The sequence below is a fragment of the Photinus pyralis genome, unplaced genomic scaffold (assembly GCF_008802855.1).
Source record: "Photinus pyralis isolate 1611_PpyrPB1 unplaced genomic scaffold, Ppyr1.3 Ppyr1.4_LG3a, whole genome shotgun sequence".
In the NCBI taxonomy this organism is placed as follows: Eukaryota; Metazoa; Arthropoda; class Insecta; order Coleoptera; family Lampyridae; genus Photinus; species Photinus pyralis.
The window spans coordinates 10,545,702-10,573,297 of record NW_022170509.1 but is presented as its reverse complement, the minus strand read 5'-3'; the positions used below and the strand labels follow the sequence as shown (position 1 = coordinate 10,573,297).

At 37.2% G+C, this 27,596-nt stretch overlaps 4 protein-coding genes across 4 annotated transcripts; 1 reads left to right on the top strand and 3 right to left on the bottom strand.

Moving 5' to 3' along the window:
- Positions 1-1,606: 1,606 nt before the first annotated feature.
- On the bottom strand, positions 1,607-3,896 carry LOC116166082 (tyrosine-protein phosphatase 69D-like). The gene is made up of 3 exons (XM_031480914.1): positions 3,263-3,896; positions 2,855-3,020; positions 1,607-2,806 (listed from the first exon to the last, which is right to left on the bottom strand). Exons 1-3 carry the CDS (start codon positions 3,345-3,347, stop codon positions 1,627-1,629), a joined length of 1,431 nt encoding a protein of 476 aa, XP_031336774.1. The 5' UTR covers positions 3,348-3,896; the 3' UTR covers positions 1,607-1,626.
- Positions 3,897-9,662: 5,766 nt separating this feature from the next.
- On the bottom strand, positions 9,663-10,654 carry LOC116165637 (UPF0547 protein C16orf87 homolog). Its single transcript, XM_031480245.1, has 3 exons — positions 10,522-10,654; positions 10,307-10,474; positions 9,663-10,261 (listed from the first exon to the last, which is right to left on the bottom strand). Exons 1-3 carry the CDS (start codon positions 10,570-10,572, stop codon positions 10,064-10,066), a joined length of 417 nt encoding a protein of 138 aa, XP_031336105.1. The 5' UTR covers positions 10,573-10,654; the 3' UTR covers positions 9,663-10,063.
- Positions 10,627-15,974, top strand: LOC116165636 (nischarin). The gene is made up of 5 exons (XM_031480244.1): positions 10,627-10,823; positions 14,348-14,801; positions 14,851-15,042; positions 15,150-15,317; positions 15,372-15,974. Exons 2-5 carry the CDS (start codon positions 14,361-14,363, stop codon positions 15,942-15,944), a joined length of 1,374 nt encoding a protein of 457 aa, XP_031336104.1. The 5' UTR covers positions 10,627-10,823; positions 14,348-14,360; the 3' UTR covers positions 15,945-15,974.
- Positions 15,975-17,925: 1,951 nt separating this feature from the next.
- Positions 17,926-26,428, bottom strand: LOC116165585 (protein hook). Its single transcript, XM_031480147.1, has 2 exons — positions 25,989-26,428; positions 17,926-21,278 (listed from the first exon to the last, which is right to left on the bottom strand). The coding sequence occupies exons 1-2, from the start codon at positions 26,332-26,334 to the stop codon at positions 19,744-19,746; spliced, it is 1,881 nt and encodes a 626-aa protein (XP_031336007.1). The 5' UTR covers positions 26,335-26,428; the 3' UTR covers positions 17,926-19,743.
- Positions 26,429-27,596: the final 1,168 nt, after the last annotated feature.

Sequence of the window (27,596 nt, the reverse complement as noted above, 5' to 3'; positions counted from 1 at the left end):
GTGGATCACTGTTTGGGCAACGAACAATTAAGTTTAGTCTTTTTGCCAAGAAAATTGGTGAATAAGAAACGATTTTGACATCTTTCAGGTAAAAATATGTTGGTCACCAAAAATGCACATCGATCACTTCTTTAGTATCGAGCAGTCAAGTTTGGTCTTTTTCCCAAGAAAATTGGTGAATAAATACTTAATGATTTTGACATCTTTTGGATACAAATATTTTGGTCTCCAAAAATACACACAGATCACTTCTTGGGCATCGAAGAATCAAGTTTGGTCTTTTTCCCAAGGAAATTGGTGCATAAATAAGGATTTAAATCAATTTTGGGAGAAAGTGATACATGCCAAAGTTAATTTTTGATAGTTACACTCATAAGCTCTCATATAGCAAAAACCTGAAGTCGCAAGGCCTTTTTCCCCAAAAAAAATCTGACATTTTTTGGGTAAAAATATTTTGCTCGCCATAAATACATGTGGATCACTTTTTGGGCATCGAGCAATCAAGTTTGGTTTTTTCCCGAGAAAATTAATGCCATTACATGTTTTGGCTAAAAATATTTTGGGTACCAAAATACATATGGATCACTTCTTGGGTACCAAGGAATAAAGTTTACTCTTTTTCCCAACAAAATTGATTAATAAATAACGATTTTGATCCATTTTGGGCTATACAGTGATGAATGCCAAAGTTAATCTTTTTCGCATTTTCCAACGGAACTGGGTGCGCTATTACATCCACTTTCTCTGTCTGTCCAAGGCCTTAACTACTACAGGTTTCAATGTATTTAGTTGGTTTTTCTTAATTGTGGTACCTGAGCCGCAAAACATCTTGACGTTTAATGTGCGCATGCGCAGGCTACGCAATATCAACTTTCTTATTTATTAATATATCTTGTTGAAATTTTAACCAAAAATGCTTCTAGTAAATGCAAACATATCGCATGTAGTAGAATCAGACGTGCGCATGTGCAGACTGCGCAATGCCAACTTTCCTATTTATTAAGAATTTTTTTTAACCACGGATACTTCTAGTAAAGGCGAACATATCGCATATTGTAAACATCAAGTGTGATGCGCATGCCCAGGCTGTGCAAAGCTTACTTTTTATAGATATTTTTTGAAATTTTAACCACAGATGTTTCTAGTAAAAGCAAACATCTAGCATAATGGAAAAATCATATGTGCGCATGCGCAGACCAAGTAATAGCAACTTTCTTTTTTATAGAGCTACTTCTTTGAAACTTTAACCAAAGATGCTTCTAGTAAATACAAACATATTGAATAATGTAAAAATCAGACGTGCGCATGCGCAGACTGAGCAAAGCAAACTTTCTTATTTATGGAGAGCCTTAGCTATAGCGCGGAACGATGGACAGACAGTCAGACGGGCGGTAAAGTGAGGACATAAATGGCTCCACTTTCGTGGGTGGCGCTTAAAAACGGTATTGGTTAACTACCAATTCTTATCATTTACGTTCAAGTTCATTTCTTTTATTTTTCCTTTATTTTTGAGTGGGCGGGGATTCAGCCAAGGCTGCTCTACCAACCCAACCCAAATATCCATGCCCGAACCCGGATTCGAACCAAGGACCCTTAGTACCACAGTCCAGCTTCAACAGAAGGGCATTATTTACTCACATTATACGAAATTATAATCCCGTGAGGATTGACTGGCGCCGTCCAAGTAACGAACACAAAACTGGTTAGGCTGATGTTGTCAAATTTACATTCGACAGTAACGTTACCGGGCGGTCCAGAGGTACCGTCCATAGTCGTGCCGTTCACTTTGGTCGAGAGGGGCCCACACTGATGGCTGTATTCGTTGCACGCTGCCACTTGAAAATCATACTGCGTAGCTGCCTTTAAATCGGAAAACATGTACAGGTTCTCTTTGGAGGCCAAGTGCACGGCCTCTCTGCGATCGGTAAAGTTGATTGCGTAAGATAATAACTGATAATAATGGACGAAATCTCTAAGATCGTCAGGTGGAGACGTCCAAGAAATGGTGATGGAGTTTGAAGTCACACCTGTAGCTTTAACCGTGGGTATAAAAACGGGATCCTCTATTAGAGTTCGGACAGGATCGGTCGTAAAATACTGGCTGTCTCCTTCCGAATTGCAGGCCATTATACGGATTATGTATTCAGTATCGTTCTTAAACTCATCCTTGAGAACGTAGGAGCGATTATAACCGCCGATTTCATGCTGATAGTAATACCAATTCGTCTCGTTCTGACCTTTGTAGGAGATCCTGTAGTGGAGACTGTCAGGTTCGTTCCCGTCATTCACAGTCCAATTTAAGAATATTTTCGATTTACCGATCGCCTTAACAAAGTCTATTGTCACTTGCGGTTTATCTAATACTAGAACGGCCGAAGATTTGTTGGCAGTCACGCCGTTGACGTTGGCAACGCACATATACGTACCATTATCCTTTTTATTAAGTTCGTTGATTTCTAACGTCGAATTTTGTAACAGTTCGTCGATTACGTTCACTTTAAATTTCAAGTGTGGTTTATTGTCTTTCAACCAGAAGATTTCGCCAATGGGGAACCCTTCGGCTAGACAGTGTAGTTTGACGTGTTTGTGCAGTTTGACACGAACTGTAGGTGTTATTCTTTTGATATTTGGAAGCAATGTGACGTTTAAAGTTATTTTATGGAAGTCGATGTCTCTTTCGTTGACCGCATGGCAGGTATACTCCCCAATGTGCCGTAAGTCAACATTGACAATATGCAAAATAGAGACTTCTATTTTCTTGCCCGAAGCTTCGTTCACATTCTCACTTTCCATCTCCAGTATGTACCTACGAAGTGGAGGAATGAAGCGCAGTTAGAAAAGAAGTCACCCTTACCTATTGTCTTCGGTGAGGTTATTATTGTTAACTGTCCACCATAATGAGCTTAAAGGTAAGCTAGTTTTACAGATGATGGTGACATTTTCGCCGTAAGGCAAGTTTAATGGGGAATGTTTTAAAACTTGTATTGTAGTCATTACATCTTCATTAGGAAGGGAATGATCTAAAAAAAATCATAACAAGTTCAAAAGTCAATAACCTACAATGTAAATATTATGAATGGCAATTTTTTTGTAATGGAAAGCAGACTTGGAGTAGGTCAGGTATTATTATTTATGAATATGAAAAAGGAGAAAAACCCAAACGTAATAAAAATCAATGCAGACAGCATATTAGGAAATTGATCAGGACAAAGCGGTGGTACTTCAAGTCGACAATAAATAGGCAAAACAGTTCGAAACTTACTCGTATAATCACATTTCGCGTAGAAAATTGACGAAACAACAATGATAAGAAGGATTACTCTTGAATGGGCTTGGCAATGGATCATGGCGTCTTCTTAATTTTGTGTTAAAATGCCACTAATAATATCACTACGATTACGATTAACACAAAAGTCAATATATAAGTTACATGGTTATTAAGTCTCACATTTACAAATTATTATTGGCAATTAGATTCGGTATAAACATGTTAAGAGCGCTACTTTATTTTGAAACCGGCCATCGTTCTGCTAATCTAAATTCTAGGGATTTTACTGGTGGCCGCAGGCGTCAGCTGCACTGTCCCGCTGAATCACCACAGACAAAAAGTCTGCACATTTTTTTCTTAGAAATTAGTTATACATCTATATTTGATATTTTAAGCTGATTTAAATATTAAAATGTTAAAAATAAGTACATTATATACAAGGTGATTCAAACAGTCAAACAAAAGCCGCGACCAAAAGTTCCGATGCTGGTGAAAGCTGATGTCCAGGGTTAGGGGTGGATTTGCGCATAGGCGCCGAAAAAGCAGGGGCGGCCAATTTAAACATTTTTCCTTTGAAAGGCAGCTCTCGTGAAGTTGGACCAGGGCCGTAACCAGAGGGGGCTTAATATACCTAAAGACAATGTAGCCCTAGAAATAAGAGAATAAGCATATATGTCTATGAATGTATAGCATGCTCACAAAACAAAAGAAGATAGATAGAAAGTGGCGATATTAATTAAGATGTTTTAGAGTGAAAGGTGGATTTAATTGTTTATTATATATGTTACCGGCAAACTGCAAAATTCGACATTTTGCAAAATTCCTAGGCATTTTGCGAAGTGACCAATGCTGCAGGCAAAGTGAGAAATGGAACTCGAGTTCGCACTTCTCCTGCCTCTCTTTAGAGATTTCGCGAAATGCCTAAACATTCAGGCAAAGTGAGAATGCTCGGTTATTTTCCACATATTGCGCGTACAGCGGTGCCAAACGTAAAACCGTGTCGCGTAAGTAGCTCCTCCCATCTGATATATTATTTTCCACAGTAAATCCAAAGCGTGACTCAACAGACACCCAGAGAAGAAATGCAGTCTAAACGTGAGCGCAATATTTTGCGAGTTCTTAAATAAAATGGCAATCGTCGCGTCGTTTACCATTCAATGGCAACGCTGTATGCGCAATCTGTGAGAGATGTCGAAGCCTTCGCACTTTGCCTGCATGTTTAGAGAGGCAGGCAAAGTGCGAACTGCAGCTCCGTTTCCCACTTTGCCTGTTGCATTCGTCATTTCGCGAAATACCTAGGCATTTTGCAAAACGCCGGATTTCGCAGTTTGCCGGTAACATATATAGGTATAATAACGCCAGGGCATTCTTCGAAAACGACATTTTTCGGTTTTTTGGCCATAACTTCGCTATTTGTAGAGGTAGAGCTACAAGAAATACTTTGAAAGGGAAAATTAATCAACATACAATTGTGGATAACTTTGCCCATCGGTTTACGAGATCTCCATGATGGTGAAAATTTAAAAAACTCACCCTGTATTATATTGTCATTTTATTATTTTTAAACACATGTCCTACCCTTCATGGTATTCTAATGAAAGGTCTCATCGAAATAAATTGGTTTGTACAAACTATAACTTTCCCGTGCGACTCTTTTTCGAGATCAGTGAGCGACGGGGACTGAAGGGGGGGTCAAAAATTAATTTTATCTCTCATTGTATTTCAAATTAAAGGTCTCAACGAAAGGAACCTTTTCGCCACCTACTGTCCTTTTTCTGTTCTCTTATCAAAGTACGGGGTGGAGGGGGGGGGGGGGGGGTAGAACTAGTTTTATCTAGGGAATGCAATGCGGGGATCGCGGGATCCCGAAATACCGGGATCCAGAATTTTTGCGAGATTAATCCCGTACGGAAATGGAGCGGGATCCCGCGGGATTGCGAAATTTATCGACCAATCTTACCACGGGCACGACGCGATGTTTAAAATTTATTAATAAAACGCGTAGGTAAGTATGAGTGAAACAATAAACTCCTTTTTGAGAATCGAAAAATGCGCTAAAAATGTGACTCGTTTTTGCGATACCTGCGATTATCAGCTGTATACGTCTGTCTTTGTTAGGTATGTTAGCACTAGGGTTGCCAGATCTGATAATTACTTATAGAGAAGTAAGACAAAATTATACCTAGGAGACATATTTCATTCCAGAACTTATTACATCCATTAGGTATAATAATATAATTGGCATCTACATTTTAGATACATGCTCGTATTTTTTTACTTTTTTGGGCTTTTAAGAGTAGCGATTTTTCATTTTTTAAATAATTATAAAATTCCTTACAATCAAGTTATACCTATCACGCTAAATTTAAATTGTTTTGAATAATATTTCATTATTTTTATTTGAAAATGAAAATATAGGAGATTTATAATATTTTAGAGGATATAGGAGATCTCTTTGAAATAGAGAGTACTCCTATTCAATAGAGAAGGTCTGGCAACCCTAGTTAGCACCAATGAATAATTCTTTATTCATTGGTTAGCACAGTATGCTCCTTATTGAAACGAAATGGAAGAATATATATATACCTATGTATATAAGATCTAATGATCTAAGATTATTTGGTACTTTTTTCTTGTTGCGGTTTATGCAATAATTACGCGTTAACTTGTATGTGTTATTCACTTTCTTGAACAGCCAGTGGGTGCGAAAATCTGATTTATTTTGCAACCATTTAAACGTATATGTACCAGTCGAATTCGTCGATAGTTTATAATAACTTTAGCAGTACAGTGGTAATATTGTAGTGAATATTCTAGAAATCCAGATAAACATGGAGCCGTCATAAAAGATTAGTCACCGACGATAAAAAATGAAAGCGGAGGTGAGGCACCCTTTCCGGGAAATATGTGTTTTGTTCGAGAATATTGGGTTAACCGCACAAAACTGCTTATTTCCCAAATATATTTAAACATTTGCGGGATCCCGCGGGATTGACATATAAATATAACGATCCCGCAAATACCGGGATTGAAATTTTGCTGCGGGATTGCATTCCCTAGTTTTATCCTTCATGGTACTCTAATGAAAGATCTCAACGAAAGGAATTAATTTCTACCAACCATAGCCCTCCTCCTCGACCTCTTATCGTGATCGGGTATATCCCTTATACCTCAAAAACGGGATTGTCGGAAGAGGGTACTCACAAAGGGCGATTGAGACGTCTGCAAGAAATATGTCCATTGGTGATGTCAAAACAAAAGCTATTTCGATTAAAAAATATGCGCTTTATCTGCACACGAGTTGTGCATACAATTTATACTGTTTTTACCACCGTAGTACAAGCATAAGCGAGATCTACACACGACCTCCAACTTTTATGACAGAAATCTGCGATTTGGATTCCTATAGGAACTCGATTTCAAAGATCACCATCAGTCCGCCTGCCTGTGCTCTTATTTCCTGACAAACCACTAAACCGAAAGTAACTAAAGTCGGCACACGTGTTCTTAGGCGTAAAATTTGAAAAGCTTTCGAAAATGAGCTTATTATTTTTATTTATTAAATCAATTAAACTTTATGCTACCGCAAATGATGTAAACCATGGTATAATAAAAAATGTAAACTGTGTTTTGTAAGAACCAAAACTCTAGTACCTACTGCTATACGTGGGTATTTCCAGCGCAACCTACTGATCCTATAGGCAGATATAGAGACTCTGCTTTTAAAGTCGATATACGATACCATATAGTTGTGTTATATTATGACGATACACACGGATCATTTCTTAGGCGTCGAGTAATGGAGTTTGGTCTTTTTCCCAAAAAAAAATGGTGATAGATAAGATCGATATTGGGCAATAAAGTAATAGATGCTGAAGTTAATTTTGACGTTGTATTAGTTGCCCATCTGGAACCCATAAGCTTTCATATATAGGGAAAACACAGGACCAGAAACGGATGTCCTGACTCCCGAGGAGGTTTTGTGCTATCTGCGTAATGTTCGCGCCCCAATGTCTACGTCTCAATGTCTGCGTTCTAGTATCCGCGTCCCAATGTCGGCGCCCTAATGTCCGCATTCAAATGTCCGCGTCCTAATGTCTGCGGCCTATTTCCTTTGCGGTCTTTTGTCTGGCGGCCCAATGACGGGACCCTATTGTCTGCGTCCTAATGTCTGGAGGCCTAATGTCCGGTCACCGCGATTCTTCGTACCTTTAGTTTCTATTGGAAATTTTATTTTGTTATTTATTATAGGTACTTAACGAATTTATATTCCTGCATCAAAGCCACGTTGGTGAAATGTGAAAATTGTCAATAGTTTCCTTATTAACGAGCTCCTAGCGAGTTTATAATTTTGCGGTATCTGTCCGTCCGTCCGTTAGCACGATAACTCATAAACGAATGGACCGATTACGATGAAATTTTGCAGGTGCATTCATTATCAAATTTGTAGATCGGAGTTCGTGAATTGGCAATGTGGACAAAAAAATAAAGTAGGTCCTTTTGACATCTCCGTTAGTTATGAACCGAACTTAGACCAATATATGATCTAAGATCTCGACCATTACTATACGGACCGAATTGCAAACTTTCTTATTTATGAAGGTATTTAAATGAAATTTGATACATAGCCACTCGGAATAAAAGCCAATATAACTCCAATTTCAAAATTTGGTTTTGCATATGCGCAGTGCTAACTTTCTTATAAATGGAGGGATTTAAATGAATTTTGATACATAGCCACTTGGAATAAAAGCAAATTTAACGCCAGTTTCAAAATTTGGTTTTGCGCATGCGCAGTGCCAACTTCCTTATTTATGGACGGATTTCAATGAAATTTTATACATAGTCACTTGGAATAAAAGCAAATGTAGCGCCATTTTCCAAATATGGTTTGTTTAGGATGTGCAGTGCCAACTTTCTTATTTATGGAAGCAATTAAATGAATTTTCATACATCACCTTAAATAAAAGCAAAACTAACATCAGGTTTAAAATTTGGTTTTGCACATGCTATAGCCATACTCAGGAGCTCGTTTGCTATATTTGTTTAATTTTTTTTATTTAGAACAATTTGAACTTTTGTTGAGAATCTGTGAGGATATCGTACATACAGGATGTCCCATTAGGAAAAAGTGCGTTTTTAAGAAGTGCGGGATTTACGGGAACACGCGTAGGAACGGCGTACCCACTCTACTTTTTCCAAGGATATGTACCAAGGTTATCCGTAAATTTAAGATATCTCCAATTTTCATATCATTTTATCGCAACCTTTTACCAATTCTGAAATCTTTGACTTTTACTTATTTTCAAGCCGCTACTACCTATACACGTCATTTGTAAATTACGCCAGCGCCTCTAGTGTTAATCGGAATCGCGAATTACTTATTCAAACTCAAGCCGCTTGCCAAAAATTATCTAGAAACGAATTTTAAAAATAAAGTCTAAAAAAACCTACAAAGTCGGTCACTAACTCTAAATTTGTGGTTCACTTTCCCCAACATAATTCAGAGGAGGGACGACAGAATCCTGGGTAACTTTTCTGGGGCGTTATACTTCGTTAAAGTGCCTAGTATACTTATTCAATGGTGTGGGTAAATTCATCTTTAGGCTGATGGTCAGTGGTCTGTCATCAATCCCTACTGCAGTAAATATCCAAACAATGAACCCCCTCACAATCATATGAGTGAAAGAACTTGCACATGCACAAAAGATAACGAAACTGGTGATGCGATAGCCACATGTATGTACTGTGACCAAAGAACTTATATTAACTACTCTCTTGAATGCATTCCTTGAACAAACTCAAAATGCGAGACCTAAAGTGTGCGAGTACCTCTACAGGTACAGTCATTGACAAAAGTAATGGTCGCCTAATAGATAAACTCTGCAGTTTCTTCAAAGAGATACCTTAATTTGGTGGTTCACAATATATTCAAATGCTGGTTATGTATGCTGCAGGATTTAACTATTCGTTGATCATTACTTTTGTTAATGACCTTGTTGGTAATAACCGGAGAAACAATATTGCGAAGAAAAAGCTATGGATGCTAATGTTAAGTAATATTTTTTATTTGTGATATGTATACATTGTACCTATATTAGCCTATTATAAATAAAAGTACTTCTAATGTGTATGTGATACAAGCAGCACAGACAGGAAGACCATAAAAAATTGAGTGCCAACACTCTTACGAACCTGTACCAAGTTTGCAAGAGATACCTATCAAGATACTAATGGTAAATATTTGTTTAGTGCACCTATTATTTATTAAAAAACTCCCACCCTTAGTCACAACACATATACATTTAATTAATGTCATTAGATTAAACAATTGTCGAGTTATTTCAGTCTTGATGAAATTATTAATAATCTGCACTAGATAAATGGATTACAGGTGCTCAAAAATTTCAGTACCTACATTTGGTAAGCTACCAGAATTGTGTTAAAAAATTATTCACAGTACTCTATACAAGTCAAATCGTAACAATATCAGGGCCGCTGATATGGGGGGTTAGCTCGGATAAATGCTCCGTGGCCCACTCGCATCCTGGGGGTCCATTTGAAACATAATTTTTTTGGAATAGTGATCCAGAAGTGTTTAAGAGAAATTGTGATAATTTCTGTTATTATAATAAATAATAAAAATAGCAGTACATGTATGAAGTTATTCAAATGTTCTCCGTTTGAATCCAAGAAATAAAGAAAGAAAATGTTTAAATCATCATAATTAAATATACCAGCCGCGGCCCTGAACAATAAATACTGCTAATTCTAACAGGCAAACAACTACAAGAGCTACGAAGGTTTCCAAGTAACCAGCTGTAGTTTTCGATTAATTTCCGCCAAAATGATGGAGCACTGCAATTGTTTCTCTGCCGTTAACGGAGCAATGGGCTCCTCCTCTTCGTCCTCCTCCTTTTTAAATCGCCTCCTTTTCGATTTAACCAAATCTTTTCTGTCGTCATCCTCGCATTCGCTATTACGCAGTTTCACCTGAAAATCGAATTTGTTAACCGACCGAAATTTGATCTACTTTACCTTCTTGATTTGTTTGTCGTACTCCAGGGAATCGTAATAGTTGGGTTTTTCACGGCGTACTCTCTGGGTACGTCTGCGTAAATCCTCACCTGGAGATAATGCACGCGAATTTCGCCTCGCATTAAAAAAGGAATGGCCACAAGGGCAAGCTTTGCACGCTACGGGTACCTGTCGTATACTACCTTTAATACAAGTTAAAAAATATTCTAGGCTACCTGTTGGTCACATTTCGGGCAACCTTTCGCTATCATTTTATGCTTGGGCATTGTTATCTGCAAACATTATAAAATGTATTGGAACACAATCTAAATAAAAAGTTAGGTTATGTTTACAATTTGATTGTCATCCTTCAAGGTTTTCCATATTTTTATTTGTATTACTTAATACCTATTTATGTGAAAATGAAAAACGCGGAATTTCCTGAAAAGTTCTACACCATTTCTTCATATACCGCCAAAGAAGAATTGATAAGTTCCGATGTGGGAGATATTTAAACCCTTTACCACTGTGTTGTTGGGTAAGCGTTTGTAATAAATTTAACTATTTCATCCTTTTCAGGGGTAAAATACAACTAGCACCTCTTATGTACTAAGCAACCGGTATTGGGTTTACATATTGTATTTGTATACGTAGGTACGGACCTACTGACTGAGTGACTAAACGACATATTACCGCTAATTGCATTTCCAAAGATGAGTTTCTACTCAGCTTAGTGTGGATGTAACATACCACTTGAATTAAGAACTCGCATATTTTGCTCTGCAAGAAGCGTTACGTAAAATTGAATGTAATATAGAAATTTTATTAGTGGGAAATGTGTAGATCAATTTATCTTTTACAATGAGGGCTTGCGTTTACTTCAGGCAGATCCAGTCTATCATGTCATATGACGTACCACTTGGGGAGACTTGTTGATAAAATTTTCCACTTACAGAGAAATGCTAGCGCATAGTTGCTAGACTGATTTATGGAATGACTGTTTACGGTATTTAAAATACACAGACTTCTCCATGTGTCTTTTTATGAGAAGTTTTATAATGGGTGTTACAATTAATTCTACTTCATCATACCTCTGGTTAATGATAACCAGACTCGATTAAATTGGGGTAGTTCTTCTTAGGTAATTAAGTGTAAATGTGCTCCGGCTCGCTGTCTGTCAATAATCCTCTGCTTAAGGAAGAGGGTAAAGGGATAAATTAAAATACAAAATGGTTCTTATTTTCTTTAAGGTTAATCTTTGCTGCAATAGAATATAGTAAATTGGGTTTGTGTTTGTGCCAAAAAAATCCTGTAAGGTCAGGTCGTATACACTCGAGTCTGTTTCCCTTGCTGTTGCCTATGTGAGAGGTGAGTTCGCTATAGTACCAAACGTCGTCACGGGCGGCGCATGAGTCGAGGAATGTCTAAAAAAAACGCGCGCGCTCGGATTCGAACCCGCGGTCGTAAGTCGGCGGTTAAGCCAACTGCGCTCACACGCTTTACGTGCGCTTATACTCTGGCTATATGATATTGCGCCTATTCCTGACAACACGTAAGAGACTCAACAGGGTTTCCAGACTCGTGTGTAAAGCAAATGTTTAAAACGCATTCATTCACAAACACACATTTCGCATTGATAGGAAATATTCAACTTTATTTATAAATGAACACCCTGTATAATAAAAAAAACAACGCGAACTGCAATGCGTTATAACATGTTAAGGATTTTCAGATAAAATTTCTACTTCAACTTGATGAAAACTGCAAATAGGGGGTTAAATCGCCTTGACATAAGTATACAAAATTAAAGAGCTAGTTCAATTCTATAACGAAGCTAACGACAAATGGCAACACGCCGGAAAGTGGCTATACTACAACGTGCTGGAAGAATTGTTCATAAATGTCTTTAAGGCTCCTCTGTAGTCAATCCGCCATATTGGAAAAATAGCTAAACTTTCCTATGAAATGCTGCTTTTGTAGTTGAAGTCTGACAAATTCTCGATAGTGGATATTCTTTGCAATGATGAAAAGGACGGCGGTACTTAAAAAAAATTGAAATATCGGTCTTAGTTTTTTAGGAAGATCGATGAATAGAAAAATCGTTTTTCGTAAATAACCGCCGTTGTAATGGGAGTAGAAAAACGTATAGCACCAATTTGGAAACCCGACAGTATTTCTTACGGCGGTACTTAAAGATATTATTTCCATCTATTATGGTAAGGCATATATTTTAAAAAATATGTTTCGCGATTTTCAGAAAAAAAATCAAAACGCTAACGTAGGATAGGCAACTCAAATTGCACTTATAACGCCTGAGGCGACAACTCATTACTTGAAAGGAAAAACAAAAGAAACTACCTGGCATTACCCTACACATTGTTACGCCGTTCCTAATGATATGGATTAGATAAATTACTATTTATTATTTATTTATTTGAATGCTGTTGATTTGTAAATCATAATGTCACATATTCCCAAGACGAAAAATGGATATCCTATTATAGGTAGGTACATTGGAAATAATTTTTTATTTCTAAAACCTTTTGCATCCCATCGAGATGCTTCAAGAAATAAAAAAAAAACCCTATAATGAGGCTGTAATAATATTTCCCTTTGACGGGGCGGGGGATAGTACAATACTAGGTACATACTTCACATATTATATCATAAGTTGTGCTGAATATGAACTCTGTTTTATAACAATGATTTCAAACTAGCAGAAGCGTAGCACTTTGTTTAGTTAGATCAAATCAAATATGACTAAATTACACGTTTGTGTATATTTCCCACTCGATTTCCCATCTAAAATTATCAGTTTCCTCTGATAGTTCAGTACGCGGAGCAGTCAGAAGGGCCGATTCTTGCAAAATGTGGTGTAAACGATTTTAACGTTTTAAATGGTCCATTTGGGTCCAAATAACATGTATTTGAAGAGTGCACACCAATTTTTTCCCGGCACAACTTTTGGCAGCCAAAAAACCTCAAAACGTTCGGACTTTTTTCAGTTTTTCGTTTAAAACTCGAAAAAGGTCCATATTTTATGAATAACACTTCTTTAGTAAATTAAAGAAAGCAAAATTCTGCGTCGATAAAAAAAAACGAACAAAATCGGTCCAATAGAAAAATTTTTACAAGCGATCAAAAAATGCCTATTTTTTCCAACTTTTCTAAAGAACTGAGTTAACCTTTTTTTAATGGGTTGTGGCTCCTAAAGGAACGATAAAATCCACTACCCCCCTCCCTAAAGATTGTAGAACATCAATCAGAGAGTTCAAAAAGTACCAACAATTTTAAATTGGACCAATTTTTGAAATTCGCCTTTTTAGTTAAATTCCTAAGCGGGATACGATAACTAATGGCCGACACTGACAAATTTTTTAAAACAAAGTGCCACTGTTTTGCTCATGTAAAGTCAAGTTAGTGAAAGTGGTGGATATAAAAAAATTCTTGCACTTTTAAAAAAATTCGACTATTTATCTTTCCGTTTGAGAATACCTTTTGGTGGAGTCCCACAAACTTCACATCAACTTGGGGAATTTTTTTCAAGTTTCCAATACTATATAGCGACAGAAACCGGTAAATTTTTTACTACTACCTACTTTTTTTTCAATATGCACTGATATCAACGTTACGGTATCTTGGAGATGATGACAACAGGAACTTGATACTCGAAGGAGTAGGTAGATGAGAGCCAGCAATTAGTGCATTTAGGAATTGATTGGCCGCTATAATTCCGTTGACTGTGATTTCGCGATTGACTTGCGTCAAAACACGAGAGGGATGGGGAGTTGCGGATCATTGAGTGCAAGTAATGATAGGGGCTAGGATAGGGGTGCCGTAGGTGTGACTCGATCACACGCTTGGCCCGAATATCGCTTATTATCGCCAGACATATTTTCGTTCATGTTCGCTATGAAGCGGTGCATATGTAAATTTTCGTATGTTGGACAAAATACAAATTCGAAAAAATACGTTTTAATTCTAAAGCGACCACCTGATATTTACGAAGGCACAGTAATATGCACTGATGATTGTGTGTCTAATGATTTCTGTTTGTTACAGCATTAAAAATATAATGGCGTGTTTTTGGTTACACCAAAACGAAACGTCAATAAACATCCCAGGAGTGGAGGAAATCAGTGCTGTGACCTATTATAAGATCGAAATAAATGTCGGTGATGTAAAATGGGGAGTTTCACATCGCTATAATGACTTTTACGATCTCCATAATATTTTAGTTGTGGATCATGGTGTATCGAAAGACATATTGCCGCCGAAAAAAGCGATACGAAATAAAACGCCCGAGTTTATCGAGACTAGGAGGCGAGGTCTGGAAGCTTACCTGCGAAGCGTGTTGAATTACTTAAAACGAACGATGCCGAAAGTCTTCGTCGAGTTTTTGAATTTTCACGCATTCGACATTTATTTCATGTTGCAAAATTTAGCGCTCCACCTCTACTTCGAGGCCGATAACGTTCTGTGCTCTACGAAGAGCTATAAGTTTAACCCGTTGCAGGTGGGTGATTGAAATAGGGCCGGGAGCAATTAACGCGTCATTTCTTTAGTTACACGCAATAAGTGAATGCTTTAAAAGACCGTTTCCGGAAATCGAACATAATGATATTCGATGCGATTTGAGCAACGTTATGGATTTCTGCTCTCAGCTGCAGCACTTGTGTGTAGTTGGCTCATTAGCGAAGTTTCAATCTAGTAATTTAATACCCAATCGACTTCCTTTTGAGCTTTCTGCATTTAAGGTAAGTTGATTCTAGAGTCATCCTTTAAAATTAAATACATCTGCACTGCATTTTGCTGGCAGTGCCCATTTTACTTTTAAGTAAAGATAATAAGCCGGATCCTTTAGTCATTGCAGTTCTTAGAAGTTGGCGGCATTAATTTCGAACAGCTATACAGTACAGGGACCTTGCGAAGTCTACTTCAAAACATACGGGTTCATAAGACGGCCGTGACCAGTATTTCACAAATTTTACTATGCGATGTTCTACATAAGTCGGTTGTAAATCAGAGCGAGGCAAGTAATTAGACCTTGGTGCATGTGATGAACACTTATAGCGTATTTTTGCAGATTTGGACGGCGATCACAAAAATAGACTTTAGTAAAAATAATCTTACGAATATTGACGAATCAATTCAGCTAGTGCCTAATGTAAAAGTCCTTTTACTCGATCACAATAAGATATCTAGTATTTCAAATTTATCGTTTTTGACGCAATTGGTTCACTTGAGCCTGTCTGACAATTTAATTAGTAGTTGCGATCAGCTGCATACGAAGTTAGGAAATATACGGACACTGGATTTGTCGCAAAATGCCATTGTGTCTCTACGAGGTTTTTCCAAACTGTACTCTCTGGAGAGCCTCGATATCAGTTTTAATAAAGTAAGTGAGGTCGAGGACGTCACCTGTATAGGCGATCTCCCGTGTTTAGAAAATTTGATTCTGATGGGCAATAGTGTAGCTACCACCGTTGATTACCGTATGAAAGTATTAGAGCCGTTCGGCGAGCGGTCAAAAGACATTTGTTTAGATAATGAAAAACCATCGCAGTCAGAAATTGACAAGGTTTTGATATTGAGAGCTCTTAGAATAGTTAAGGAAGGTAAAATGCCTAGCTTTAAACATAGCTTTTCTAGTTTGTAGCAGTTATGTAATAAATTTTATTTATATTTATTGATATTTTTGTAACATTCCAATGTATTGAATTGTATTTTTTATATTGCCCTAGTCCAATATGAATACCGTACCTGCCAGTACATTATTATATACTGTTAATATATATATATAATTTTATCACTAATACTAATTTTTTGTTTTCTTAATGGATCCTCGGTGCCAATGGTAGCTATTTTGATTTTGGCATACTTTTACAGCTTGGGGCGCTGCTGGTTGGTGAGAACGCCCTATATTTAATAATCGGTCAATAAATGGACCCTTGAATTTGGGTCGATTGATATATTGAAATTACGGATAAAATTTAAATTCTTGAACAAAAAACGAATCTACCCCAAATTCAACAGTATCTACACATTAGGTACTATGTATATCAGAAATTTAAAGTTGGTTGAATCCTTAAAGACCAATTGATCAGGGTTTTTTACCTTAGATTTTATACAAATTCTTTTTAGCGCATTTCTACTTGCATTCATTTCTCATTTGTAAGATGCAACTTTTGTTAAAATTGTAAAAATCCGGCGACAAATATGAAAGATAGAGTTGCACATGTGCAATCCATTTTTGACGTGCTACTTCAATTTCAGTTTATAAGAAGAGTTTCATTTCAATGCTTTTCTAAATAAGAAAGTTGGAACTGCGCATGCGCAAACCTAAATTTTGAAACTGGCGTTTGATTTCCCTGTATTCCAAGCGCCTAAGTATCAATTTTCACTTAAATGCTTCCATAAATAAAAAAGTTGGCACTGCGCATGCGCAAAACCAAGTTTTGAAACTGGCGTTTGATTTTCCTTTATTCCAAGCGCCTATGTATCAAATTTCATTTAAATTCTTCCATAAATAAAAAAGTCGGCATTGCGCATGCGCAAAACCAAATTTTGAAATTGGCGTTCGATTTTCATTTATTCCAAGTGCCTATGTATCAAATTTCATTCAAATACTTTTATAAATGAAAAAGTTTGCAATTCGGTTTAGAAAGGGTCGAGATGCGAAAAGGGCACTGTGAATTTTGAATCGATTCGACTCAACTTTTGGCATTGCGTATTATATGACTAAAGCTATGCCCATATTGAATTTCATGCAATTCAGTTCATAACTAACGGAGATCTAAAAGCGATCGGACATTTCTAAACAAAGTTATCGTTCACACGGACAGATAGAGGGACAGACAGACAAAGAAACAGACCAACAGACAGACGACAGACAGTAATACAAAATTATAAACGATCTTTAGGATCGTTAATAAACGGCAAAAGTGTAAAATTATGGAACATGTAAAAAAACGGTTTTTTGTTTTTTTTACAATAACTTTTTTTGTAAGCGGTACAGAAAAAATTCCTTCCTTGGTGCAAGACGACACCATAACGAACCAAATAGCGAAAAAAGTAGAACAATAGCTCTTAAGATAAAAAACTAGTAGTGTCTCAAAACGAGCGGACGGACGGACAAAGTGGCCACAATAGCGCATTTCAAAATATAAAAAAGCTAAAAAATCTAATTGAAAACAAATCTTTCATTGCTATAGGTACAAACATTGTTTAAAAGTTGCTGATAACGGTTTACGTATCGTCAGCTTGTAAACGGTGTCTCTATTTACGCCAAAGGTACTCTTAGCTTTAATTTGAAAATTGGACATCTCAAAACCAAATACTTTGTTCTCCCAAGAATTTAGCACCTGGTTTTTATTTGGTAACAATAAGGGACTACCAAGACTGTAAGGCAGATTGGAGTGGATAGGTATGGAAAAACAAAAAGACTCAATAGAAGCTGGAATAATGAACTCGTCAAAACGTTACAAAGGAACTGATAGATTCTGAAGATATGTAAAGACACCGGTTATCAATTATAAGGAAAGGTTAGCCTGCCCGTTCAATTGCCCCTCGGTGAGATATACGATGGTAGGTATAGGACTATAGGGATGTCAACGCTATGTGATAAGTGTAAGGTAAATAAACCAAAATGTACTGTTTATTGTCTGTATTGTATTTCGAGAGCAGTACTATTTACAATTTTTGTTATACAAATACACTTTCTATTAAACTTGAGAAATCTAAGTTATTACTTCCATCATTGAATTACATACACATTTTACAGAATTTATTTGATCATCATTGTAGAAAAAATTAAAAGTCTGATAATCGGTTTGATTTTCAATAATGGAATAGTCAATTATTACTGTTCAAACTTTATCGGGCGGCGCCCTTGCCTGTAAGGAATGAGTTTCAGATATTTCCGTTGTATAATAGAAAGTGCATAGTTGCCTATACTTAGTCAATATTATAATACAAATTTGTTGCTCTGATTCATACGAAATAAGTATCTTATAAATACGCACATCAGTACTATACATTAAAGTGTGGGGGTCAAAATTGACAGTGTTATTCGTTTGCGATTTTTAAAATTACTAACGTTTAGCAAGCTACAATATGAAAAAATTTAAAAAAAGAGATACAAGTAATGATTATGTATGTAGTGGTTTATAAAATAATTTTTCACTTTGTCCGTTAAAGGAATTCACAAAGAAATCCATTTAAAGTAGTAGGCACGTGAAAATATCCATATGTTGTACAGTTACACATTTACACACGTAGGTGCCAGAGACTTGTTGTAGGTGCAAGTACAGTATTTGTGGTATGCCATTTTTATTTACACCATTTCGACAGGCGTATTTTTACAACTGATTTTTCTATAGATTTGATACCAACGTGGGGTTTAATCCGGTAAGATTTAATATGACAACCAAGTCAGCCAAGTTCTGCTGTTTGTTCTGACGTTGTAGCCTATTTGGCCACCATAACAATATACTTTGTGTCTTCCCTTTGATACATATTTAAAGCCGCATAAAAACGCCACAGCTTCGACTGTGAAGGTGAATCTTAAACAATCTAATTTGAACTGTTTCTATGAAATCCTAGTAACAATATGAGTAGCGCAGTTCTTCAACTCATTCTGATTTGTTATGGAGCTGACCACTATGTATAATGATCCATCATGGATTTCATTACCGTTGTATGGGGGACAGGTATTGATAGTGGCTTTCTCTTTCTAAAATTCGTCCGCAAGGATAGATTGCTAAATGCAGTCACAATTTATTAAGCTTCTTATAAGCATTCACCTCCCCACTTAACTTGCACCACTGGTAACTACACAATGTATCTGTTCCCATTGCGCGAACTATCTTTCACAATGGAGTATCGAAAAATAGTTTTCCTACTGGGACCAAAAGGAATATATACAATACATATGTGGGCATTAATTCGTTAATCCGTTAGTTAACGAAGTTAATGATTTGCTTAATGCCTTATCTTTTAAGTTAACTTCTAAAAATTATTCTCTGTTAATTTAGTCCGTTGCATTGGTTATTTATTGATGTAGGTATTATTTTATTTTTTCAATTACACACCACTTGACGTTTGTACTTTCAGTAGTCGTATATGAGTGGCAACGTACGTATCGGAGTTAACTTTTCAACTAATGGATTAGCTGTTAACAATGTTAATTTTTGGTTTAACTGTGCCCACCATTGAATATATACCAAGTTTCAAGGACCTCAGCTGTTTGAGAGAAGTGAATACAGGCAGACGATTTCAAGCACTTTAATAGTTAGCCGTTTTTCTATTATTTTGATGAAATGTGTACTTTCCACACGTGCCATAATGATTTGTTTTTCCGTCCCCCAGAATATTTTTATATACCTACTTAAATTGGATTCATGCTCAGGCGCTTCTTCAATACACTACAACCATTAGAGTGCCATAAAAAATTTTCGCTACTTAGATTTAAAGGGCTGAACAGGTTTTCTTGGCGTGGGCTGTCTCTGGCGTGCCAAGAAAGACCCCTGACCAGCGCTTAACATCGCGAGACGTTCGTCGACGGATTCACGATGCCTCGCCAAGCACAACCGATAAAATGCTACCGACAACATCTGACTCTCCATATCTTTCATATTGTTTTGTCGTATCGACTCTATGGTTTCCGATCGCGGATCCAGCGATTGGGCCACCTCCCTCGCTTTTTCCAGGTTACGCGTGTACTTTATTTGGTTCGCGTGTAACTCTGTGTCTTTTGCGTTTATAGCATCTTGAAGTGAGAGAATTCGTTGCTTGTACTCCTTAATACTGCCCTCCAATTGAGTCGCGTAGTCATCCATTTGAGTACGTTGCTGGTCTTGAAGCTGTGTTTCAAGCTCCATAACTTTTTGATTTGCATTGCGATTTTGTTCTGTTAATTTTTCGATCCGACTGAGAGCGTCATCTAACAGTGCCTGTTTAGCGCAAGCATCCTGCCCGGTGCTACGTAATGTTGTTATCTCCTTCTCAAGAAAGTGAAGTCGCTCCTTCATTTCGGTCGGTGCTAACTCTCGGGCAACGTCCGCACCATTAGTCACTTGCTGCTTGCCAAGTTTCAATTCGTCGATCTCTTCACGCAAAATATTACGTTCAAGCGTTAACCTGTCTTTTTCACTAACTAAAGCTGTGTATTTAGATTCTATATTCTTCGTTTGGTAAGCGGCTCGTTGAGATTTCTGTGTTTCCTCATCCAATTTTTGTTGGAGATCCGCAGCTTGCTTCTTATACATTTCGCACTGATTCTTCCAAGCTATCCCATTCTTTAGTTCCTCCTCGTAGGTCATATTTTGCTGATAATATTCCAGGTTTTTGTCTTCGAGATGCTTTAACTGTTTCTTAATATCGCCGTACCCTTCCAACTTCTTTTTGTACGATATAACCGCTTGCTCCAGAACCTTAACTTTATCTGCGGATTCGGAGAGAGCATCCACTTCATCTTTCAAATGGACAGCGGCGTCCGCCGCCAACTGTAATTCTGAGATTTTTTCTTGCAGCTGCGCAATTTGCCTGTCCTGTTCTAACGTTTTTGCCCTGTAATCGTCACGACATGTTTCCAACTTGAAGATCTCATCTTTTAGTAGATCCAATTGCCGACGATTATCGGGACTGCGTATATTCTCCATATTTTCTCGTTCCTTCGCTTGAGTCGTTAACAACTGATTGTCGGTCAACAACACCTGCTTCTCTTCCAGTAGACACTGCACCTGAACTTCCAAATTGTGGCACTGCTGCGCTAATGTCTCCTTTGCATCGTTCGCCACCTCCAAATCTTGCATTAGCTTAATTATTCGTGTATCACTCTCCATGCTGATCAAACTAAACTCGGTACGACCTGTATTCCCTGTAACTTCCTCCAATTGCTGAATCGCCTGCATTATACTTTGCTGCACAGTCTCTTCTAACGCCAGAAACTGTGTAATGTACTCTTGCTTTCGATCACAGTTGATAGCGCATCCTGAAACAACACGATAAAATAATTACATTAGATGAATTACTCTTGGCAGTGGGGCAGATTTGAGTATTTATTAGAGTTAATTCTTGGTGACTATTAACATTTTGTCAGTGACCTGAGGAAGTATTGGTGGTATGTTCTACTATATCTTCCAATACGATATTGATTTTATGATCTCCCTACTCACATCAGAAAACTGTTTAATAACAGATACTTGCTTTGTTTCAAATACTAATCCAGTATTAAGCTGTGAGAATATTCTGATCATATTGTCCCGTATAAATAAGAAAACAGGCATTACTACAACAGCTTACCATAATTTTCAAAATTTTGACAGTGGTAGGTAGGTATATCAACAGTGACTTAAGGACACTTCCTCCACACCAACTTGAAAATTATTAGATCAATTCCTCTTGTCGACATTAGTATAATGCCAAATTTTAAAAATATTCTGAGGTCTCCTTTTCGAGATATAGATGTTAAATAAACAAAAAGATACATTTCTTAAGATAAACTACTTCCGGCTCTAGTGGGACATAAAGGACAATGCTTGCTCAACAGATTTAGTGTGTACAACCGAAGAACAGAGAGTGTTTCAATATTAAAAGGAGTGTCTCAGGGGAGTATCTGTGGACCCCTTCTTTTTTTAATATCTATTCGATACTGTCGTGCTAGAGTTGCAACATAATTTCAAACTTACAGCATCTTGGTATAGTAAATCTGAACACACGAAAAACCCTAGACCATGGCTTCATATGCTCTAATACAGTTTAAGTTTCTTGAGGTTAACTTTTAACGTTTATATTAATAACATAGCCACCGAGAGGCATTGCACTCCCTCAATACATGCGCAAAATATGGGTAGTCGGTCTAGAAATTGAGCAGTCACAGAAATAATTCAAAATATCCGACACAATCTTCTCGCACAGTTGTCGTATGACAAAGTTCCCCATATGTGTACATAGACAAATTGTGTTTAGGCCCGGTTGCATAACGCGTGTTTGGTAAACTTCAGCTGAGATTTTCCGGTGCCTAAAAATTAATCGCAGCGGTCGAACCGGCGAAAATCAACCGGTCGAGTCGCTTGAACTGACAGTTGAGGGGCCGGCTGATCCGTTGGCAAGAACAACAATAACTTGAAAACCAGCTTTTCTGCTCATATTTTTACTTTTGTTGGTTCTAGTGGTGTGGACAATGCTTGCAAATTTGTTTTTCTCTGCCGTAACATTACATATATACGGAAAACGTGAGGTTAATACATACAAATTCAAAAATATACGGCCTCGTCGTCATGGGTACATGCCAGCGAACACAAATGAACACAACTGGCGCGCGGGAAATGCGGCGGAAAATAACAAACATGGTGCTGGTGCGCTTTCCAAATACTGAAAGCTGATTGGCTAGTTCCGAATCGTCAGAGCAGCCAACCTAACGAATCTAAAAAACAGAACGAAAAATATCAGTAGCAACACGTAACCAGCGGTTCAACCGTGCATTTATCCAGCCTGGTGAAATTCCCAGATTGGAAAAGTAGTAATTTGCTTGTGCTTCAAGGATTTAACATCGAACTCAGCTGTCGGACAAGTTTAAAAAATGCCAAAATACGCTGTGACCTTTCCACGTATTTAATATTTTAACAAAATTGGATACGCCACATGTTACATAGGAAGTGATATAGACATGCAAAATGTAACATCAAATTTGTAAACGATATTTGAGCCCCAACTTCTAAGCGCGAACGATACCATTTTTAGCGCATTTCCACAAAAATAAAAAAAATTCACTACTGACGTCACTTTGTCCATCCGCCCGTCCGTGCCACTTTTTTCACTATTTGGTTTGTTATGATGTCGAGGAAATAATTTTTTTGCACTACTTTGCCATTTTAGCGTGCTAAAAAGACCCGAGGAGAGACCCAAATTCTAGATCTACCAATTTGATTGAGAGAAAATGAACTTGGGGCCATTATTTTATCATTGTGCAAGTGTTTTATTTATTTTATTATAATATAATAAATTATTATTTATTTTATTATAATTTTCTTATTTGTGGACCATTGTTGATTTTCATTGAGGACGCCGGGGCACGTAAAAAAATGATTAGCGCATGCGCAGAACCAAATTTCTTATTTATGGCCGGATTTTTCCGAAGGTGCTTCATAAAGAATAAATTCAGGGCACATCAAAAGAAGACTGTGCACCCGCACTAAAAACACGCGTGACAATTATTTGTGGCCCAAATCTTCCGAAATTTCAGCGGAAGATGTTTCCTATAAAAGCAAAAATGAAATTAATGTAAAAAAAATAGATTGTGTATGCGCAGCACAAAACTTTCTCAAGTGCGGATTAGTTTTTTTTAAATTGTAACTGAAGACGCCTCTTATGAAAGCGAATTGTACACACACAAAAAAAAAGATAGCGCATGCGTAGACCGAAATTTAATTTTTTATCGAAGGATTTTCCTAAAATTTTAAGTGAAAGTACTTCTTGAACATAAGCTACAAGCACAAAAAATAGATTGCGCAACGGCAGACCATTTGATTATTAATTTATTTATTATCCCTCTCTTCTTCTGGGCCTTGAACAGGCTTGCGCCCTATTACAGAGTGACCCCCATAATGCTTTTTAGAGGTGCCTCTGCAGAAGGTCTTAAGTGTTCTGTACTACTCCGGTTACCTTACGAATTAGGAAAACTGCAGGAAAACCTAATTCGGAGTAGTCGGCAGAATGCTTGAAACTGGTCTAAGGTAATTCCCATCTCTGCCACAGATGAAAAATTCACCTCAACCCAGGCTCGAACACCCAACCGCCGGATTTAGAGTCCAATGCTGTACAAGATTCAGGAGTGAGCGTACGGTGGAAAAGGTCACGTGATCACTGGGGCAAATGATTAGGCGCTTTCTTTCGACTACTTCGCGATCGTAATTCATATGATTACCTTAACCTTATACGAAAAACGCGCAAATTCAAAACAAAGTACAGGCCCTGCGCTATAAGGATGGTGAATAATGCCCAGTCTGAATATGACATCAGCAAGTGCAGGGAAAACTTGTCGATTGCGATTCCCACTTCAGTGGCGATACAGAGTGAACACCTTTTGTGGTGCACCAATAAACGAACGCTTTACAGCAAAAAGAGACCAACGAACGCACCTTAGACACAATAAAATATTACCCATGCGCATACTTGTACTTTTCAAATAACGTTTGTTACCATCATCATCATCATTTTATTTTTGTAAGTAACAATTGTATACTTACTTACACAACAAATTTACACGTCAACAAAGAAACATAGAAATGTATATATAGTTTAAAAACATGTTAGTGAGGTACTTCATCTATCTATTTAAATCTTCTTTTCCATTATAAAAAACTCCTAATGACAAAAGCTCTTTTACTTTTCTTCTACTGTAGCTTTGTCAAGTTTTTAAAGGCAATATGCAACAAGCTACAATATAAAGCACTCTCATACTCTGGCGACTTCTTAAAAAAGAATGTCGTGGTTTACTTAGTCAAAGATTGTCTTTGTGTCTAGTATCGTAAGTATGCACACTTTGGTTAAATGGCCAGAAACGAACTTTGCTGGGGTAACTGATTTTTTTCCCAAAAGACATGTGCAGGTGATTTTAGGTGCGGTCGTTAATGCCTTCTGATAACTCTTTTTGCGCTAAACCGAAACTGTTCATTTATTGATGCACCGGAACGTCTTGACGAGTGCAATAGACGTGATCATGTTGATTTTAACCTACAAAAATTAGCCATTGTGTCCTTTGATGGACTGTTTCGGTTTGCAATTTGTTTCAAAGATAATTAGGACATCATTTGCGTCTGCAATTAATATTTGTACCCATTCCCATGATTTAGCATTTGATCAGCCAAAATTAACATAACTTAGAGGTTATGTAATATGTTGACGCTCCACCCACAGGTCATGTGACCTTTTCCAGCCTATGCTCTGCTCTACTCCTGGAACGGGAAATCTTCATTTTTCAAAACTGACAGGTCGTATACACCATTTACTTGCACAACTGTCCTTATTGAATTAATTAAAATCATAGTTTTGTTGCTTTTTTGTAAAAAAAATGTTTAGCCGATCAAGAATTATAATCACTGCATCGCAATGTGACTCACAACTGAATCCCTTGGAACCATATACTTTCAAGAGTAACGTCACAGTAATATATTTAAATTAATCTCATTTCATTAATGTTACGAGATAATGCTTATACTTACCATGCTCTGCCTAAACCCTAAGGCTTTGTGTTTCGATGAGAACAATTGTATACCTCTTCTTACTGTTCCAAAAAACTTGGAAGTAGTCTTGGAAAACCCTTTTAGACAAAAAGTTCTGAAAAACTACTACCTATTTTAAAATACAGACGTATGTATTCCCAATTATTAAAAGAATCTCTGCGACATTCAAGCTTTACTGAATCACAGCACGACACTCTTTGATAGATCATTCTATTTCACAGTCCACAATATTTAGAACATACCACCAGTTTCGTTATACATAAATATTTTTGATACTAGCCTCAATTTTGTTTTTCACATTTTTAGTTTGTGTTAAAGCTTGCTCAATATCGCTATTTATTTTTGTATTGCAACTGGAATAGTGGTTATTAACCCTACCCTTCTGGTTTAGTGTCTGAAGTCGATTATTTGTAATTGTATGCCTTTAGCTGAAACCAAATATAGTAATAATTAATTACCCAATATTAAACGTAGAAGTTTCCCTAGTTGTACAAGATTGCATGCTTCTCCAATGCGTACAGCATCCGGTTTACCAATATCTAGAACGGTCAAGTTGAGGACATCTTGGTAATACTCGAATATTCTCTCCACAATTTTTTTCAAATTACTAACTCGCAGTCGCCAATTTGAACTGTCCGCCTTTATTTTCGGTTCGAGTATGCTGAAATGTTCGGGTGCTATCTGAACCAAAACCTGACATATTGCCACCCCATCGCTGATCTCTTCGAGTGTTTTGGTTCCTTTCGATACCAAGGCCTGCAACCATTTCACTAGGCTTTTGCTTACCTCTTCTGAGGGATCCATTACATAAATAATGCTATTTGTGTTGACAATTAATAAGGTAGACAATTAATAGTGAGGTTAGGTTGACACACAGGTCACGTGATTTGTTGGTTGACAAATCGATAAGAGCCGTTCACAATAGACACGGATTGGCGCGTTCACACAATCGAAGCCGCTTTTATGTCCAGGATGGGGCATAAAAAACTCCCATAAGGGGAGCTAATAAAAACGAAATTTTAGACAGGAAATTTTTCTTTTTGTTAACAAAGAACACACATAATTACATTTATGAATATGCAATATTAAACTATTTTAAACAATACGTCACTCACATGGCGTCCACCATTCATGATGACACGCTGGTTGAGTCGTTCTCTGAAGTTACCCATTACTCTAATATCGCAAAATTAAGTGTTTGTAAATGCACCGTTGTTTTGGCACGATTTGTGTAATGGATATCATCTAAACTTAGGGATGCAATTACTGCTTTCCATTTGAGTGAAAGAGAAGCTCTAAGCTAAGCTGTACCGTGGACGATGCCCTGTGTTCCTTTTAAGAAAGCTTCGAGCTCTTACGAGCCCGAAATTGGATTTCCCTTGTCCCTTCATGCACCACCATTTGCTTGGGGATTGAAACATTTTTGTGGTTATTTACGTACTGTGAAATAAAAGTGTGAATGTCAATTCAAATGCGTTAAAAATGAACAAAATTGGTCGCTAGTTAGTTGTGGAAATAAAAATGTTTCCACTATTATTACTGGTGCTTTTGTTAAACTATAATGTCTTCATCAAATAGTGTCTTAGCTTGTTCACTTATGTATGGATCCACAATTTTGCCCCCAAATGAGAATTGAGGTTTTGTACAAAAGAGATCAAAATCGTTACATAATTATAGTGTGTAAACCAAATTTGGCTCAACCCCTGTAACTTTCGTAGAATTGGATATACATACCAATCGATGAATATAAAATTTGGATGGATATGATATTACGAATAATACCTAACTGAATACACTAAACTTTCTAAAATCTCACTTGTGGCCACAAATTTCAAAAGAGCTTTTATTAGCAGAATCTCTCCCCCGAGATAGATAACTCGCTCCTAGTGGTATCACAGTCTACAGTTGAGAGTCGAGGTCAACCATAGCATTAGGTGTCGTAATTCATTTGGTTACAGTTTTTGCCACCCCCACGACAGCCTCATTCACCTAGAAAATGTTAATATACAGACAACAAGTCGGTACACACCAGAAACAATTAATTCGATAACTTCCACGTATTTAAA

Bases quoted from the DNA above. Each gene is read 5' to 3' on its own strand.
- LOC116165637 (XM_031480245.1), bottom strand. From the start codon at position 10,572: ATGCCCAAGCATAAAATGATAGCGAAAGGTTGCCCGAAATGTGACCAA. The intron at 10,475-10,521 runs GTAGCCTAGAAT...AGTATACGACAG, and splicing joins GCCCGAAATGTGACCAACAG to GTACCCGTAGCGTGCAAAGC. The intron at 10,262-10,306 runs GTAAAGTAGATC...TTCGATTTTCAG, and splicing joins ACGACAAACAAATCAAGAAG to GTGAAACTGCGTAATAGCGA.
- LOC116165636 (XM_031480244.1), top strand. From the start codon at position 14,361: ATGGCGTGTTTTTGGTTACACCAAAACGAAACGTCAATAAACATCCCA. The intron at 15,043-15,149 runs GTAAGTTGATTC...CGGATCCTTTAG, and splicing joins TTGAGCTTTCTGCATTTAAG to TCATTGCAGTTCTTAGAAGT. The intron at 15,318-15,371 runs GCAAGTAATTAG...GTATTTTTGCAG, and splicing joins CGGTTGTAAATCAGAGCGAG to ATTTGGACGGCGATCACAAA.
- LOC116166082 (XM_031480914.1), bottom strand. From the start codon at position 3,347: ATGATCCATTGCCAAGCCCATTCAAGAGTAATCCTTCTTATCATTGTT. The intron at 3,021-3,262 runs GTAAGTTTCGAA...GATTTTTTTTAG, and splicing joins CGCGAAATGTGATTATACGA to ATCATTCCCTTCCTAATGAA. The intron at 2,807-2,854 runs GTAAGGGTGACT...TCCACTTCGTAG, and splicing joins AACCTCACCGAAGACAATAG to GTACATACTGGAGATGGAAA.
- LOC116165585 (XM_031480147.1), bottom strand. From the start codon at position 26,334: ATGGATCCCTCAGAAGAGGTAAGCAAAAGCCTAGTGAAATGGTTGCAG. The intron at 21,279-25,988 runs GTAATTAATTAT...GTGTTGTTTCAG, and splicing joins ACTTCTACGTTTAATATTGG to GATGCGCTATCAACTGTGAT.